This window comes from Leuresthes tenuis, unplaced genomic scaffold (genome assembly GCF_036924035.1).
Source record: "Leuresthes tenuis unplaced genomic scaffold, fLeuTen1.0.hap1 SCAF_18, whole genome shotgun sequence".
In the NCBI taxonomy this organism is placed as follows: domain Eukaryota; kingdom Metazoa; phylum Chordata; class Actinopteri; order Atheriniformes; family Atherinopsidae; genus Leuresthes; species Leuresthes tenuis.
The window spans coordinates 22,160,688-22,180,218 of NW_027325372.1; the positions used below are offsets into that span (position 1 = coordinate 22,160,688).

Here is a 19,531-nt window from a genome sequence, read left to right on the forward strand (position 1 = left end):
CAGCCTTTCATGTGTACTGCTTTTCAAAACATGGTGACAATATCCTGCCGACATCACGTGTCACAATTAAAACCATTCGACCTCATTTTTCCTTTTATTCCTCGGTCTTGAAATGAAGTTAAAGATCATTTGGGTTTACAAAGTCTGCAGTGAGGAAATTAATCGGGTTGAATTGGTGAAGGAAAACTTGGCTCTGGGTTTAAAGCAGTGAGTCAAACTCATGGAGGCTGTATCAACCAGCTGATGTTTCAAAAATATCTCCATGAACGCATCCGACAGAAATATAAAGTAGGTTTTAAATCATACATACATCCCCGCTGTGACTTTAACAAATGTGCTATCATGGCCCCTCAGAAAAACAGTATTTACATTCCCCGTGTGCACCACCATGTGCAACGAGGCAGACAGGGGTGACGTAACGATTACATCAATCCCTAACAGCAGACACTACCTCACAGGAGAGAAAGCTGCCGAGGAGCTGAGCCTCTGAGGTGCCGTAGCTGTGATTTAAGTGCCCCTTGCTTTCACATCAGGACATTAAAAGCCGTTATTAAATAGCACAAGTCTCAGCTTTAACCTATTGGAAACAGTTCATTTGCATTCTGCCTTGAAAAGGTTAATTAGCTTGTTTTAACCAGCAGTAACGATTAAAGCATGTTTAAGCCGGTGCGCACCGACTTCATTCTGCTGACAGTTTGCAGTTAACCTTTTGTTTTGCTTTGACTGATGCTCCGATAGCGGGGATGTTTCTTTAACGTTACGATTTCAGTGTCCCAGCACATTACTGCACATCTGACAGAATTCAAGACATTGCAGGAATCGCAGCTTCCCAAGATGGACATTTTTCCTTTAACACGGCACGTTAAAACAACACTTCCGACATCCTGGAAAATATGAGGCATTATTTGCTTCAACCGTAAATGAAACACACGTTCCTGGCTGACCTGCGTGAGGACAATACCAGATCAAACTGTATGAATCATTTGCGATTCTGAGAAGAGGCAAGTAAATATCCAGAGCGTTGGATTGTTTGTGGATGGGATGGTAAAAGCCTCTTATGGTGAAAGAGTGAGAGTTCAGTCTGCAGGAAGAGAAGCACCACTTAAACAGAAAATCTATAAAGCACAAAGCAGAGCTGGGTATTAGCGTTGAAGTGGTGTGGTGACTGAGAAAGGTCTGCCTCACCCAACCACGCGGTCACCTTGTTGAAAAAAAAGGGGAAAGTCACCTTCTGTGTTTGTTTCCTCGTGTGGCTGCTTTCTGTACGCTCTTGATAGATGGTCACTTCAGTCTACCTACCGCCAGTCATTTTGTCTGGGGTACAGATTAGCTCTTGGCGGCCTGTCTGTCTCTACCCGCATGCCTGCACGACACCATGCGAGGTTCCCAGCTGCCATGGAGCTGTAATGGGCCTCAGCCTCCATCTGTGACCTGATCGATTCACCTCTAGGTGGGATAAAATTGATGCCAGCATCACCACAGTTTCACCTTGTCCCTTCAATTGTTTCAACTTGAAAAAAAAAAGAAGCAGGCCTCAAAAAGCTTTGCTCTGGGAGCAGAACTCAATGATTGCTTAAAGGTACAGTATTGCAGCAAACAAAGAAAAGGTCTCTGGGATGTCCACTGAAGGTCCCTTTGGAACAAAGGGGAATTTTTTCCTTTTGTGGATTTCATTCAGTTGTTTTTTCTTCTTTGAGGTTTGTTTCTGGTAAGGACAACACACCCCTTTCACACACGGTTCTACAACACCCCATCCCTTACATGCATTTTATAAGCAGCATTTTATAAGCACAAAGGCGTGCATTAAGCGACAGATCCTCACCTACGAAAAGGTAAAGTGACAAATAATTGAAGAATTCGCTTGATAAATAACAACATGATAATTGGACGAGTACATTTATCAATGACTTTTTTTTATTTAGCAGAAGTTGTCTGTAAATGTCAGTATGTGTGACTAAATTTGACCTAAACATCAGAGTTTAGTACAACTCCAAAAAGTAGCTGAAGAGAGGCCAGATGCTGGGGCTAGGCGGCACATCTCTGTATGTGTCAGCAGCACAGCCGTCCAAACCCAGCAGATACGAGTCTACGCTCATTTTTACAAACAAGAACGAAGGAAAAAGTGTGCAACCCTTTGCTTTTAGTAGAGTGCAGCGTTAGCTACAGCTAAGAAGTTCAGCTGATCATTCCTCCGCACAGCAGTGGGAAGGATTTCAGCCCATTCCTCCATACAGAACACCTCCACGCCTCTCTGGGTTGGTGGACATTTAATCACATGACTCACATTTGTCAAATAGACTAAATAGCGACAGGTGATTTGAAAAAGAGACGGTTTCAGTTGATTCAGTTCTATACGATGGAATATGCAGAAAGAATAGAATAAGGCTGAAAGGTCTATTGCTTTATAGCGTACTCAGGTTGTGCATCATGTTTTTGAAAAGTAACTGAGTCAAGTAATCATTAAATTACTTTTGAAAATGAGTAATGAGTGAAGTAACTGGATTATTTTCTTGGAGAAGTAATCAGTAACTAATTACTATTTCCAAGTAACTTGACCAACACTGGTCCTCACACACATTTTCCCCAAGAACTGGAGAAACAGAAGCACGGTATAATGTTTCATTCTTTGAAAGGATTTGCCTCACTCCAGCTTTAATGCACATTAATGTCCAAAGACTTCCGGCCAGTGCTCGCCGCTTCACTTGAGACACTGTTCTGCCTCCTCTTCCCGTGTCTGTGACCGTTCGTGTTGTTACGAGACAACCAGCGAGAACTGGCCGGCTTCATTTGGCTTCGGCTCAGGGACAGCTGCTACAATTAAGAGGCCATTGTCTCTGCTCGCAAAAACTTTCATGGCAATTTATTCTGGACTTTCCAAGTAATTAAAGCAATATCGCTTTTGACACGTAGCATATTGTGTGTGCGATCCTGTGTGTGGCTGCTATCAAACAGCTGAGAACTGGCCCATCGTTGCTGGCCTTTTGCAGGGCCGCATGACAGCTTTGCATTTCAAAGTCGTCCCACGTGGCCGTTTAAAAATGAGCGGTCAGGGTCTAACAAAGTGCAGAAATTAGAAATGCAAGCAACAGAGCCTCTGGTGTCGAATGTTTTTCTTTTTTAAAAAACCTTTAGCTTGCACAAAGAACGCAAAGCGAATGGTCTGACAGGACTGGGATGGAAATAATAAATAAAAAGTAATGGCACCACAAAGTGGGGTGTCTACTGCTGGAGATGTTTTCTTATTTCCAGAGGCATGAAGACGTTTCCCACCATCTAATGCAATTATCATGGCATTCATTTGTCCAAATTCACCATAATAAGATCATCAAGAATGACGACACGTCAATTTTGAAACATGTTAAAGCGAGCGCGGGGGGGGGGGCAGCAAAGCTGTGTACATCTAGAATGACACAACATTCAAAACACAGACTCTCAGTCAAAATACAGGATAACGGTGCGTTTACATTGTCGTGTCATGAATCTCACCCACCATGTTCTCCACGCGAAGCTCATAAGGCATCGGGTTGTAGACCATCAGCTGCACTTCACAAACATCTCCTTGAACCCACTGGAAGTCTAAGAAAAGAAATTTACAAATAGCTACACATTAGGATGAGATACCGGGAACGATGACAAATAAACACAATCAGAGTGCAGCGATTTGAAAACGAGTTTTAAAAGTGAAACCTTTTCCCATTTTAGCTGCTCGGCGGCTCTGTGCTTCCTCTAACTTCTTCTTTTTTGTGTATAAAATGCACAAAATGTTTTCAGTGAGTCACAAGGCCGAAAAGCATTTGTAATACATAAAATAACTTCTCACTGACTATTTTCTAATTTTAGCCTTCAAATGAAAACAGTCTGTTTTAAAGCAACATCGGAGCATTTGATAATATTTTCCTTGGCTCCGCCCACAGTTGTGAGCTGTAATGACATCAAGATCTCTGTGTGAGCCCTGCATATGCACAGCCATACGAATACATTTTTGTCATGTTGAAGAGGCGACAAAAAATGCCAAGCAAGCCGGTGTGTTTGGGCTGGAAGCCAAAGTTGTGAACTGCGGTATCTCAGCCCCATAGTTGCTCCATCGGAGTTCCGATCCCGGAAATGTGTGTAAGAAAGACAAAACAAGTCAAAATCCCATGGTTTTAAAGTTGCTTTAAAACAGTGGATTACGGAGCTGCCGACACAACCAGTAGCCCCTTTTCACGCACACGTGATGTTCTTGTTAAGCAGGAAACTCGCACGTTAAGCCAGCTTGTTCTGCAGGGTTCCAGCTCTTCCTTACTCACACAGACCATTTCGATTCTGTCACTACCTCATTTGCCGGTTCAGAACCACATCACCGACACGTCAACTTTGCTCAAGTTTTCTCCCCATTTGTCCTCTGTACTTTCCCACATCACACTGATGTGCATCAAGAGCTAATAAGTCCCCGTTTAAAAGTGATGCGTGAAAAGGCCAAGTTAAACCAGAAAGTTAGCTTTAGTTGCATAAACTCAGAATCTGTTCTATGGGACGTGGAGGTTCTTATTTGTGCCTTGGAACATAAATGCTGTGAAACAATCAGGGTAGAACTTTTCATTGCCCTGAATCCCGTCTTTTTCATCACGACTGATGCTGCCTTTGTTGTCTGCCATGAGAGCAGCACTATGCCCTGATCTGAGCCTACAGACAGCTACAAAGAAAGAGCTCCATTCTCTGAGATTATATTCATGTTACACATTTCTATGGGATTTTGGGTCTTCTTTCATTTGCGCCTGAGAGCATAATCAGAGATTAACATTCTATTGCTTTGATTTCAAGGCGTTTTTGGGTCGTTTTTTTCGCTTTGGTGTCACAATCATTACGATTTCTCCTTACTCATTCTACAGCTCACTCCACCACTGCAGCTCGTGGAGCTCCCCATCTTCTCAGCTGATTGAAACAGGCATTCATGACTCAGTTAGAATGCTGTGTTTGCAGGGAGAGATAACAATGTCCTAAAATTAACTTAAAGTCAACAGATTTTATGAGCTACTGTGGATATTAAATCTGCGATAACTGAAACAAAAAGGTGGAAATAAAAGCATCATCTCATTGGTCAAATTTCGATTCCTCATCTCCCTTCTCCCCCGCCCCGCTCCCTGTGGTCTGATGCGGATGTGTCACCTTTCATATTTAGTTGGTGGAGGTTAAAAATGATTCCACAAAAGCAAGGATGTGTCAATTTGTTTAACACTTGGTCTGTAAAAGGTGTAAAGAGGAGTAGAGTGTCTGAAATCTGGAAATAGGGTAAAAGGTGGGAATACTTGACCAATATGAGAAGTTCAGTGCTGCCATCTCCATACTAACAGTTCAGGGTGGTCTCAAAATTGGACTCAGTACCAGTGCCATTTTCAGGGGAAAGGGACCTCCTAAAAGACCTAAAAAAAAAAGTTCCTGCAAATGTTCCTGTGGTGGAAATGCAGAATTTATCACACCCAGTTACAGCCTGGGTTGCTGGTTCAGACAAATAAAGTTGGATTTTTGGTAGCTGGGGAAACAGCAAGAAGCCGCATTGTGAGCTGCAGTAACACAAATATGGCTTTTGAGAATGTTCCAGCTGAATGAGTTAAGAGTGCAGTTAACCTGTACTAACTTGTAGCTAAACAAAAAACCCGATCTTTTAATAAATGCCAGCGGCCGGTCTCGCTGTGGGGCTGCCTTTGTGGAGGTGTGTTGATTCTGGGACCACGAAGACAATTCAAAGTGTTGTAATCATTCAAATAATCCCACCTTTGACTGCACTGGTCACCAGGCCTTACTGAGCTACTTGTGTGGGAAATGAAACCAAATTGCATTAGCGCCAACGTAATGGGCTTGGAAGAAAAAGAATGTTTGGTTTGTTTTTTGAAAGAAAGGTAGGTTACTTTTCCGTTATTGCTTGTGTATTTGAAGAGAACTGAGGAAATGTTCAGAGATAAACTGAACTAATCGTGTGGGGAAAAACTCAAGAGAAAAAGAAAACAAGCACCACTCAACCCATTCCTGAAAGAGTTTTCTTTGGTTTTGAAATGCTCCCCTTTCTGGTACATTTGGAGTCCATTGCTGGACCTGCAAAGGGGGGGCTGAAAATCCCACCTCAGACCCTGGCAGGAAAAAGATTTATGGAGGGCAAAGTGCAACGGTGCACCTTGGGAAATTAAGCGAGTCAAAAGAAAGAGATCTATAATGTAACTGGAAACGCTAATACTACCTCAGGTCTGGCTCACAGGCATGCTCTAACAGCCAGCCAATTAGGTGTGAAATACACCTCCGAAAATAGAAAAACAAAGTGTATTGCTTCCATCTTATTTGTGCTTCCTTGGCTTAATTCCTCAAGTGGCCATAAATATTCAGCACTGATCTCCAAAAGCTTCAGCTTTTCGAAAACCTTGTTGTACAGAGCAATAATGAATGGCCTTAAGTCCTTTATGGCTGCACGGTTAGCTAAATATAGCCCTTGTGTGCATGTGCCTCCTAAAAACATGCCGTTACAATCATATTTCATTAATGAGAGTTAGAAATGGAGACGTTTACTGTTGTTATTGCCTCCTAAACAGTCTTTTTCAATAAAACCATCACCTAAATGGCTGAATAAAATATGCACACTAAAGTCTAATTCATGCATATGTATGGAAGAAAGCAGGAGAGAATTTGCTGAAACAAAACCAAAGATTTTCAACTTGTTTGAAACTAGTTGCTCAGAACTTGGTTGGAAAGATGTTTATGAGCAAAGCTCAGTTCAGACGTTAGATTAGGCATTTTAAAGAGTCAAAGCATCAGGATGCAAAATGTAAAAAGTTAATTCATTAATCGAACTAGCAATGTTGTTTTCAAATATTCAAATTCTAACGAGATAATCTACCAAACACACGAGTCTGTCGGCTGTAGATGCACAGCCGAGCAGAAAAGCTCACTTTGTTAACACAGCAAACATGAACGTTTTTTTTGTTTTTTTCCCCCAAAATGCAGCAACCTAAGCTATTTCTCCACTGATCTTCATCCTCACCTGGATTTAATAAGTAGATAGCTGGAATATAAGATGGTACCAACCTGTTAAAATGTACTGACTTGATGCTTAAATAGAGGCAAACTAGGGGAGAAAAAACATTGTTTCTCTAAAGTATTTGTTACTGAGTCTTTTTTTTTTTAAGAATTTGTGAATTTCAGGGTTGGGTACATGGTTGGATGTGTGGATGTGTTCATTTTGACTGTCCCTTCCTGCTGAGGGAGAACTCTGCCATCGGGGGTTGCAATCTGACGGCATGTTTTGATGGAACACATAGAATTACACGCACGGGAATTCCCATGAATGGTTTGAATGTTGTGACAAATCCACTTCTGCAGATAAAGTCCTTTCAATTCTACTAACTGGTGTCATAACGGTGGTGTGTGGTGTGGTGTGGTGGTGATGAAGGACCCGGACGCAGATTTACAACTGAAAACTTGATTTATCTAAATAATCCACACAAAAAAAAAAGCGCAGCCAAGCCGGAAATCATGTGTGGCTGTCCAAACACTTACAGGCCACATGAGGTGAAAGTCCCCTCCCTGTATGCTCATTTAGCACTATAACAGATGGATAACAGAGCATAGGTGGCTGTAGACAGTTCTTAAAACCGAGACTCAGAGCAATTACAGAGAAAACAATCTCCCTTTTTTTTTTTTATAGCTGAATATGAATCTGATTCACAACGACTTAAAGACAAAGAAGTGCACACATACAAATAACCTCTGTATCCACACAACTCTATTTCCAGACTATCAAGAAATTACCACTATTCTCCATTTCTCAACACATCATAGCGTAATTAAGTTCTCAAGAATATCCATACAAAAACGTAGTTTTTTTAGTTCAGAAATGAACATACTGTGTAATGAACTGTTGGCAAACAGCCCGCCACCTGTGTGCTGGGAGATCCCCTGAATGAGCTGAGAGAGAATCTTGACTTTGTTAGCTGGCAGCTAACTGAGCAGAGTTTCAGAGATTGAGAGGAAACAAATGTTTGATTTTAATCTCCACAGCTTCTCAGAAGTCCACCCGAGGAAGGGCTGACTTTCTTGGCTCAAATGAACGAGCCACTCGAGGCACTGTAGGTGGAGCAGTCAACATCCGGCTGGTACAGGCTGCATACTGGAAATCATTAGCGGTTAATCGTCTTCACTAAAGAAGCACTTATTAAAACTGATTGATTCTTAAGTGGTATGTATGACACCAGTTTTCTTCTAACTTTGTCTTTGGTATGAATGAGATTCAAAAGACACACAGTCCGCCCTTCCTCCGCAGATCATAATCTAAGTATCTGACCTAAAATTCAAACAGGATGCGTAAGAAATGATGAAATACATCACAGTGATGTGAAAAACAATCAATGATCTCTTTCAATTCCAAGGACTGGCATACCAGGTCCTAAAATGAGTTTAATAAAATCCCAGACAACAAAACATGACATTTACATTATGTCATTACTCGTTTAACAAAGACTACTCCAAGATTCAACAGCTTGTAGAAACACCTTCAGCAGCAATAACTTAATCATAAAGTAATCATTTTTTCTGTATGATGTCATCAGTTTTTCGCATCACTGTGGCAGAATTTTCCCTTCTTTACATCACTGCTACAGCTCATTGAGGTTTGCAGCAATGGTTTCTGCACAGCTCTCTTAAGGCCCCACCACAGCATTTCAGTCAGGCTGAGGTCTGGACTCTGACTGGATCATTGCCGCACCTTGATTCTTTTCTTCAGACATTCTGCTGTAGATCTGCTGCTGTGTTTGGGATCATTGTCCTGTTGATGAACCAGTTTGATGACCCTGTGGCTGCAGAACAAGCCCAGATCATCAGCCCTCCACCACCGTGCTTGACAGTTGGTATGAGGTGTTTGTGCTGATATGCTGTGTTTGGTTTTCTCCAAACATGCTGCTGTGCATTATGACCAAACATCTCCACTTTGCTCTCATTTGCCCAAAGGACATTGTTCCAGAAGTCTTGTGGTTGGTTGAGATCCAAACCTTAGCCATGCTGCCATGTCTTATTACACTTCATTATGTTCCATTTATCTAGCAGCTGCTTTGATCCAAAGCAACTTCCAAGTGAGGAGTAAAATGGGATTCTGTATTTCCCTAAAGATACTTCAATATATAGACACACAAGCTGGATATTGAACCGGCGATCTTTCAATTGAGCCTCCTGAGCTGTAGAATAGAGACAACCCTTCTCTCACAACCCTTCCAAACGACTCACACTAGGCCTATTGTGTCTGTAGAGTTTAATGTTGTTTATTATGCCCTGAAAAAAGGAAATCTACGAATCTAAAAAGAGGGTTTTCTTCGGTTAGTTCATGGTCCTGCGTCATGCGTGACGATTACCCCTCCGCCGTAGCCTGATGTGCACCTCCCAAAAATTCTAACGACACGTTGCCTCAAAGCGGGCCGTAAGGGCTGTGATTGGTCCGCTCAGAACGTAATTTCCAGCAGTTACTTTTTCCGGTCTTAATGGCTGACTCAGATTAAATGGATCTCTTCCAAAGATTGTTAAACTCTGCACACAAACCAACAAATGAGGCATTGATCTGGATCAGGTGAGTTGCAGCAGGGGAACATCTAAAACCTGCAGGACAGCGGCCCCTCGAGGACTGGAGTTTGACATCCCTGCTCTAGACAATCTTTTTCAGTGTTTAACCAGCTGAACAATTGGCATTTTCTAACTTCTTCCTATCTTCTTATACAGCTATTGTCTCTTTGAACTTTGCACACCATTTTCTGACGGCAACACTTCATGCTTTGCAGTGACAAATTCAGCATGAAATTGTATGAGGCCATTCCTTATCACCAACACCGACGGCCATGTGCTGGTCCAGACACTGAACACTTACCTATCTTCTTGCTGCGCTCATCTCCTCTGCTGTGCATAATTATTGGCGAGTAGATGAAGGGGCTGGCGGTGGACATGTTCTGTCCCAGCAGGCTTTTCACTTTGTGGGGACGCAGACTCACGGGCAGATTGAGCAGCTTCACTGATCTAGAATGAATATCGCAATGATGGGAGTAAGTGTCATTTCACACAAGTATTTCAGATTAAAAAGTCGCACCAGACATGATCATCAGCACATATCAAGCAAAACACCAACGACCTTTGCTCCGCTTTGGCTTGTTAGCTACAGTTCCTGATGCAGTACATAATCCAAGTGTTTGTGATGAATCTTTGCCTTTTGCACAGTGCACGGCCAGAGATTTATGGTACTGCTCTTTGTAAAAGGTTAAACTCAGCAAACAATAAAATGCACAAGCACAGGCACTTGGAAAAAGTGTTTACTCCAAACTTTCAGTGATAATGGGCCTATTAATAAAGATACAAAGTCAGTGTAATCTTGTGGATAATTGCGGCTGTACATCCAAAGTTGCCTTGTTTGTCTAACATATCACCATGTGATAAAAGGCTTTATGGTTTGGCACTGAGTCAAAGGCACAGTGACTCTCTTTTAACTACTTTATTGGCAGCATTTGGTTTGTGCTGCTTTGTTTCCAGTGCTGACGTACCTTTGCTTCCAAGAGTAACTTCGCAAAGCTGCGTGAGCATAAAAAATTCATATTCACCTTATTGTTTTCAGAACACATTCAAACCTCTAAAGATAAATTACTTCTCACAGAAGCATTTGTTAAAGCAACTTATTTGTGTTGCCTTGAGGCAGATGTGTTTGGTGATGATGTGGGTTTTTCTGTCAGGCGAGTTGTTTAAGCACCGTGAAGACATGAAAATAGAGATCCAACCTTTTTTAATTTCTTTTTAAGGGTTTAACTTTTTGGTTATGGTGGGAAATGGCACCACAGGGTCAACTGGATCGAGTGGTTTGTTCTTTCTCAGGTTTTCAGCAGTCATGGCATCAGTTGTTTGAACGACTACCGTCCAATCAGAGCACTGGCTCGTGAACGGTAAAAGTACGTTAATGTCAAACCGCCCGTGCAGTTAGAAATACTTTGAGTGTGAAGATGTGGGGTTTTTTTTTTTTTTGGGGGGGGGGGGGGGGTTGTAATAAAACAGTCAAGCTACAATAAAGCACATGAAATTAGAATCCCTTCTTCCCTCCTTTCACAGAAGTCTACTGTAAATATTGCAGCATTGCTCTTCTGCATGACAGCCTGCAATAAAATAATTTCACCGCATTCACAGAGCGAGCTTTACAAACATAGAACAGTGGGAATTTTGCAGAATTGTCTGGCTGTAACAACAACTGACAGTTGAACTACAACTGGTATGATATGGTATATTACTGTCAAAACATCCATGTGTAACATCCAAAGTAATTCTTAGAATATCCAAAGTAACATCCAAAGTAATTCTTATAATTACAGAGCCCTTTGAGACAAACTTTCTATCATTTCTTTAAGTAGTCTTCAGGAATAGTTCTCCAGGCTTCTTGAAGGACATCCCAAAGCTCTTCTTTGGATGTCGGCTGCCTTTTGTTCTGTTCTCTGTCAGATGATCCCACACTGCTTCAGTAATGTTGAGGTCCGGGCTCTGGGGAGGATTCATCCCTCCATAAGACCTGTTGCCGCTGATTTTCAGTCCACTTCTTGTGTCATTTTTGGCATAGCTCAGCCTTTTCTCCCTGTTTCCCTTCCTGACAGATATATCTCTCAGGTTCTGTGTCAGATCTTTACAGAATTTTTACCATTTTTGAAGAACATCACTTTCAAAAAGTGTTCACTGGCTGTCAGCGCATAGATATGTCAAGTTTTTCCATCAAATAACTCTTTGGGAATCAACTGGTTGGCAAAAAATACGACTTGTTGTCATGTACATTTGGTATATTTCATTGAAGCAACTAATAAAAAAGGAATGACTTTGTGACAGGCTCCTAGTAACAAAGTTAAAAAATGAGGTTCTTTGCTAATTTGTCTGTTATGTGTAGACACAACACTGGCTGATCCCTTGAGTTAGGTGCCTCTTTATGCTTTAATGGTTCACAGGTCAGTGTTAAGGGGCCTGGAGTGGAGTGAAAAAACAGCCAATGTTCACAGAAAAACTTCAGAAAGCCTGGAGAACTATTGTTAAAGACCAACCACGAGGGACAGTTAAGTTAAAGGATGAAGCCAACGTACAGGAAACAACAGTAGCTCAATCTGCTGTCTTACCGAACAATGGGGAGCTTTGTAAAGGGCACCGGAGGCAGCTTCAGTCCATCAGGAAGTGTAATGACCTCCATCCCACCCGGGCACTTGGAGGTGTAGTTCTCCAGACTTTGGGTCACCTCTTTCTTTTCTAGAAAGGTAGAAGCAGGGACAATAAGAAAAATAAACAGCCCTGGGTACATGATGTGATGCATTCAAACAGACACAACAGAAGACTACTGCCCTCATTTAGCCAGTAGCCTCTGAAAAGCTCCTCACACCCAGATAAACTGAGAGGATTCATCTTGGCGTGGGACATAACTTAACCGGAGATTAATGGCTAGTGCGCTGCCCCTCTTATAGCAATGAGAGCCCCAGCCTTTAAGACAAATTCTTAGTTTTATTGTATCATCAATACCTTTTGAAAGAACATTACTGTTCACTCAGCCACATAATTTGCTTTGGCTCTGCAAGTTTCAACTGTGTCCATCAGTGGAGAAGGTCATTAACTGACAACAATCTAATAAAGATCTAGAACACATTACAGGAGCACATTTGGACATCGCAGGGTAGTGGATGCTGGCTATGTTATGACGTGTTTGTTTAATTTACTCATGAGCTGAGCTAAAAAAGAATGAATTTTCACGTCTTCCACCTACGTGGCAAAATGTTTCAGTTAAGAAACTAATGTTTTCTGCGTTGAAACTAAAAGATAAATGACTGGAAGCCTCAGAACAAAGCCTGTAGAACCGAGTGAAGGTGTTAAATGAAGGACCGAGTGATGGAATGCGGATGAGGAAGAGGAGAGAATAAAGTGGGACGTGAGTGAGAGGCAGAAAGACGAAGGGAAAAAAAAAGCCAGAGAGGAATGGAGCGATAGTTGAGGTGTGACCCTGGCTCAAAGTCTTCATGATTGTGTGATTGTTATTTTGTGCTCAGAGATTGAAATGAGTAATTGAATCGATTGTAACATTAAAACCACCTGTGTTAGCCCCCCCCCCCCCGTAACGGCTCTGACCCATCAAGGCATGAACTCCACATGATCTGGAATCTATGCTTCATCATCAGACACCAAGACCTAATGGCAGCTGATCAGATGCGAGATGACTTGTCAGGTGAATGACACACACCCCCACACGTCCAACTAAGAAGAATGTAATTAATTTATAAACTGCATATAAAAGATGGATGCTGTTACTTTCTGTTAAAAAGGGAAGCCAATACAAAAATGCATTAAAGTACAACAGCGCAGACTGTCCCAAGGCGACGGTTCCAAAACATCCCTTCCTCCTGGAACAGTTTCGCTGCTGCTCGGCCACGATGGCCAGTAACACCATCAGGACCTCTGAACCACAAGAGAAAGAGGGGGAATCTACCGAAAGAAAATCCCCAAAATGGTTAAAGGTAAAGTTTTAGGAGCACAGAGTCATAGCTCTGAGCTTAACTGAAGCAAGAAGTTAGTTTAGAAAAGAAAAGAGTTGAAGCTTTTGAATGGACCGATTTAGAGGATTATTTTCCTCAACAAATAAATGTGCAAAAAACATTTTTCATGTTTGTTTCATTGGCTTCTCTCCGTCTACACGTTGGAAAGAATTGTTGTTTCAGGTCATACACGGAAGGGTTTACAAGCTTTCTCTGTGCAGCCTTTAGGGCAGAATGAAAGAGACGTATCAGGATTGTTTGTTTTTTTTTAATTATTCATTGCTTTTTTTTTTATTTCTATTCTTTAAGTAGACATATTTTCAACCAGATGGCCAATAATGGGACGTGCCTTTTCAGACCTATTCCACACTTCTATTACTGGAATGTGGCGTTGGTGACGTCAATTTTGACCAAAAGCAAAGCATTTCTTGGGTTTTCCTTCATCGTGTCAGTTCACCGGGGCCAGCCTTAAGCGTGAGGCTCTTCAGCTAATCAAATCTTTTTCAGCTTACAGGAAAAAATTATCTTTGTTTCGACCCTGCTTTTCACCGAGCTCCATACCCAGACATACACAGCACCACTGGTTATCAGCCAGACGGCTGGAACGCTCCGTCCAGATAAGAAAAGAGCTTTACACGTAACAGACAGGTGAAATAACAGTTGCAGCTGTCAACGTTTGACATTGTTCCCCAAGCGAAAGGATCTCATCGGCTGTGTCAGCTGCCAGGAAGCAAAAGAACAGCTGAAGGCAAGGATGAAAGTTGGGGCTGAATCACCTTCTGCAGAAAACTACGCTCTCATCACGTCGATGTGCAACAGATCAGTGAGTCAAGAATTAGTCTTTGGCGGGAGATTTGGAAGGATTTGTGTGTGTATGCGCGTGTGAGTCCACTAAGGCAGACACTTCGATCAATTTCTCACCTACAGAGCAAGCAGAATGTTACCTTGCAGAGGGTGACATCAATACAACGAGCTTTGTACCGTGCATTCCAGTTTAACCCAGATGGGGGATACAACTTATCAGTGGCCCCATCAGTGTGTTAATGCAACAGCTCATATAAGCTGAACACGGTTGCTGCAGGATGCAGATGAGAGCGGCTGTAAATGCTTCTGTAAGCGGCGCAGCTCGTAGAACAGACGTCGTCACAAGGTATTCTTACCTGCCATGCCTTCCCTCTTAATCTGTTGGATTCCACCAAAATGCAGAACACTTTCATCTGCAGCATTTTGCGCTCGCCTTTGTGTCCGTGACTGTCTGAACAACCCAAAAACTGGGGGAAAAAAGCTGAGACGGTACAAATAGTGCAAAAAAAGAAGAGGAAAGAGAAGCCAGAAAGGGATTTCCTACCTTTACTCTGATTTTTAACTTACTGCAGAGCTTATTCACTTTAATTCATTTTCACACTTTTCTCTGAAGTGACTTCCGAGGAGTGAGGAGCACAGGGTGTGGGTGAGGGTGTGGGGCTCAGCATCAAGGACACTTGGACATGGGAACTGGGGACCGAAACATCCAGTTGAAAGTACAACCGCTGTACTTCCTGAGATACAGCCAATTTCAGGTTTTGTCTCTTCAGCCTAATTTCATTTGATTACATACACATCTTTCATTTAAGCCCTGTGATACATCAGAAGAAAAAAAGAACAATTACTGTAAAGAGTTTTGGAAATAAAAACTCGTGAAACTGTAAGAGTCACTAACCAAAAGGAACTGTTTCAGATCAACAGTGAGCTAAAGACAGAGAAATCAGTAACAGAGCAGTCATTTTATGGTAAGGGGAAAATCTGACTGATGGATGAAGAGGCCACTGACATTTTAAATCAGGCAGTAAAAACAGGTTATAAGCTTTCATTCAATCCATTTATTCATTCATTTTTAACAGGTTTACTATCTTGAACTTGGAGCTAAACATAGGACATCGTTTTACTTTGAGACGCATCGTTCTTTGGAACTACTCGATGGGCATCAAAGGGAAGCTGTGACACTACTGCTACAAATAAGCAGTGACAGCACACAGTATGGGATCATTCATCTGTCCGACCATAATTCCAATCATATTGAGAACTGAGATGGACACCACAAACAGACACTTTTATGAATAATTTAGATTTCTCTCTCTGACACTGCGAGCAAAATGCCATCGAGGAAAAGAAGAGCACAATCCAGGATCCATAAATGATCAAAACAATAAATACTGGATGAATAAGGATGAGCTGAAGACTTTCTGAAGAAAAATAAATAAATAATAAATCACACAAAATCTGCGCATGCACTGCTGCAACATACTGGCTTTTTGCTAACAATGAAACACTTATTATCCACTCAGTTAGCAGCATCTGTGCATGAGTGCGTGTGAGGACATGAAAAGCAAAGTCTGGCTCTCAGTTCTTCATCAGGAATATTCTTTCATCACAATTAATCCGAAAGCACACATTCAAGATCAGTGACATATAAAACACGAGTGATCATTTAGTGATTTGACAGTGCAATGAAACAGGCGCTCCACGTCCAGGGAATGCATCACGTGACACGATTTCAAACAGCCATTTGGTACCTCTCGACCTCCTAAACACTGAGGTCAAAATCTTGTCATTTCTAGTCCCCAAAATTGGTCAAGTTTCAAAAATAAGCAAAGTCTTTTCTAATATCCTGACAGGATATCAGAAAATAGATATCAGTTGATACTGATGAAATGTAAACTTGACTGACTTCATGCTAAAAACAAAAAAAGACTGAGAACTAGGTTGGACTGAATGCTAATAAATATTTGATCAATTTTCTCTTCAGCATTTTTAGGGCTGATCTGAAATCAGGACTCCGTGATGTGGGGCTAATGGTTACAGAATGTGAATAAAAGCTCTCATGTTACAAACAGACCTACTACAATGCATTAGCTTCAAACTGGCCCCCCAAACCCTCAAACTGTGTATCCAACAACTAGCTCACCAACCGTTCTGCCTTCTTAACTGGAAGCAAGAATTTGCAGAGCTTGGAACTGTCTACTTAATTCCAATAAGAGCCACAGTGATAGAGAGTTGATCACCACCAACACCCGTCTAATTTATTTATTTATGCAAAAGTTCACCCCGATTGGATGCACAGTGGAGCAAATGAGTGCTGAAGAAAGGAGGCGTCAGTGACAAAAGGAAGCTAATGGTTAACATAACACATAAAACACAATCTCTTCTTGTTTATTACCTTAATGTCTCCAAAACAAAGCTGTGTCTGCTTTTTTCCAGGTTCCCTTATTATATCATATACATACTACTGCCCCCGTGTACTGGTGAGTCATGTGTTCTTGCACATTCTCGGTGGCATGTTGGCAATATGAGAGGACCCAGGAGGTCTCAAATCTGTTTGCTGTCGCTGAGTGATGCAACCAGCGAGCTCAGGTAAAAAGAAAAATGGTTCTATTCTCACAGGCAATCGTGCTAAAAATCGTACATTTCACATGGAGACAAGATAATTCTTCATTCTCAGTCTGTTTTGTCATCTGTAAAAGGTAACCCCAACAGCTTATGTTTTAATGGTTTCTAACTTCTGGCTCAACCGGAGGGTTAAAGGCTTTCAAATAACACTCACGACACATTTCTAATAATACCAGTCAAGGTTTGAAAAACATTTCTTATCATAACCACTGTTGAACACCCCTACATGGACACAGTCATGAAAGATGACAGCAGCCTCTTTCAGCTGGATCATGTGTCCGACCACGCTGCAGAAATGGTTCAAGAATCGTTTGATGACGGAAACAACAGCCATAGGACATGTCGACTTGGTGGACTTCTCTAGAACTCAATCCAATGGAGAATGTGTGAGATGTGCAATCGACGGAGGCCTTCCAGCATTTGAAAGATGTGTGCTTGACGGCATGCAGCCAGACATCACAGCATATCTGTGGAGGTCTAACGGAGTCCATGCCTTGACAGGTCGGTGCTGTGCTTTGCAGAAAAAGGGAGGACCTATTCAATTCTAAGCGGGTGGTCATAATGTTATGACGGATCGGTGTACAGCGACAGAAACTCAAACCCGCATGAAAGCAGAACACAACAGCCTTTTGTAATATGACACCCCAGCTGGTGGAAGAAGTGAGCCGAGTTCAGCACTTGAGACTACAAAGTCACACATCAAATGGTATCTTATTAGAGCAAAAAGCGGTGCTCAGAAAGTCCGGCTCAGTTTCTTTGGTATGAAAATACTGCAAACATTTTGTGTTAAAACAGGACGCAGCGATATATGTTCAGCAGAAACATTTCTAAAAAGCCTCGTCTGGGCATCAGCCTTAGCAGAGCTGAAGAAGTCCCTTTGCTGAGGTTTAATATTTTAAATTGTAAGCTCCTTCGACTTGTTCCCACATCGTCGCCTTGCTCTCCCTCCCTCCATTATAACGCTCAGTAGCCAAACGTGGATTACACTGGACTCTATTGTGTCGCCAGCGGACCCTCTGGCTCACTCTGCTCTGGTAAAAACTCTTACCTCCTGGCTTCACAGGATTTCTGCTCAGAGCACAATGTTGCACTCCTGCAACAAAGCTATCTTTGGCATACATCACATAATATTAAACACGAGAAGTAACACAGAAATCCCCAGAAACAGCTTGGATGTTTCTTTATAAAGGCAGCTCTTGTGTTTGGAAATTGCTCTTTTTTAAAGTGCATGAGTGTTTACTGTGAGCTAACCTTGATCCGACAGGAAATCCAGCATGGTCTGCAACAGGAAGGACAGGTGGCGTACAGACAGGCCTGGGTTGCCCATGCGGCGGGAGGCATACACCAGCTCATGCAGCAGGCGCATCTGTACAGCAGCCCAGCCTCTGTGGGTGCCTGGGACAGAGAGGACAGAATGATGTTCACACTCACAAGGCTGGCAAAGCTCATTACTGACATCTGCCTGCAACGTTACTCAGTTATCACAACAGATAGAAAACATGTCAATACGTTCTGGAGGAAAATATCCTGGAACTGAGGTCGTTAAAGTAAGCGTCTCCACATTAAGCATTTCCTGGGTGAGACAAAAATAGTCAAATATCCTAATGCCTACATTTGTTTACAAGCAACGTGTTCACAAGCGAAACATTTGCTTTCACTGACCGCATCCTGCATTGTTGCGTTTACCTCTTCCTTTTCTGAAGCTCTCAGCTTTATATTCTAATACATTGGGCTAACTGCATGTAAACACATTGCAAAATAAAATCTCTTCATTTCAAAGAAAAACATTTCACAGATCACCATTTCGAGAATTCATTTGAACCTTTATTGAACAGTCACAGGTAGATAGGAGGTTATTTTGGGTGTTTTCACTGACAAACTTTAAGAAGGCAACACGGCCGGGAACAGTTGGGAGAGGCAAAGACAAAAACGTTTACGGAAGATACAAGCAGCAAAGCTCTGGAAGGTTGTACAATCAGCAGATTAACTGGCTAAAAGTAAGGGTGTCAGCACTGGGTATAAAAGTAGCATTCACTCAAAGCTTAGTCGTTCCATGCCAGGACGGGCTGTGACTCACCACTGTGTGTCTAACTTTATCTGAGAATAATCCATCAGTTCAAAAAAATGCATTTTGAAATGCAAAACTGCTAAGAGTTCGTGTCTTTTCTATGGTTTCCATGGTATGTAATATTGTGAAAAGACTAATGGAGACTGGGAAAATCTGTGGTTAGACATGTCCATATTTCAGCTGCTACTGAAAAAAACTGAGGTCTGTTTCTTATCTACTAAAGATGAGAAAAACCATCCAGGCTGTTATCAGAGGAAAGATGCCAGCACCGGTGACGCTATGGAGGCTCACCAGTGTCCAGGACATGGATGAATAGCAAATGGTGAAGGTACCACTGGAATATGCTGCCATCAAGGTGATATCTCTTCCTGGATGGTTTCAACACTACAATGTCAGACTTCAATCTGTAAACAGACTGAAAACAGCGTAGCTTCATAGACAGGGAGAGTGTGTGTGCTTGACTGGCCGGCCTGCAGGCCAGTTCTACCTTGAAATGCATTGACTT

The 19,531-nt window shown here is 42.0% G+C and overlaps 1 protein-coding gene across 2 annotated transcripts in view; it reads right to left on the reverse strand.

Annotated features, from left to right (window-relative positions):
- The window catches only part of trappc9 (trafficking protein particle complex subunit 9), a 193,172-nt gene that overhangs the window by 154,322 nt on the left and 19,319 nt on the right, over positions 1-19,531 (reverse strand). For both annotated transcript variants that reach the window (XM_072369878.1, XM_072369877.1), the window contains 4 exons: positions 18,210-18,353; positions 12,135-12,261; positions 9,875-10,020; positions 3,491-3,576 (listed from right to left, as the gene is read on the reverse strand). In XM_072369878.1, coding sequence (XP_072225979.1) covers positions 3,491-3,576; positions 9,875-10,020; positions 12,135-12,261; positions 18,210-18,353 — 503 coding nt within the window. The remainder of the gene's footprint in view (positions 1-3,490; positions 3,577-9,874; positions 10,021-12,134; positions 12,262-18,209; positions 18,354-19,531) is intronic.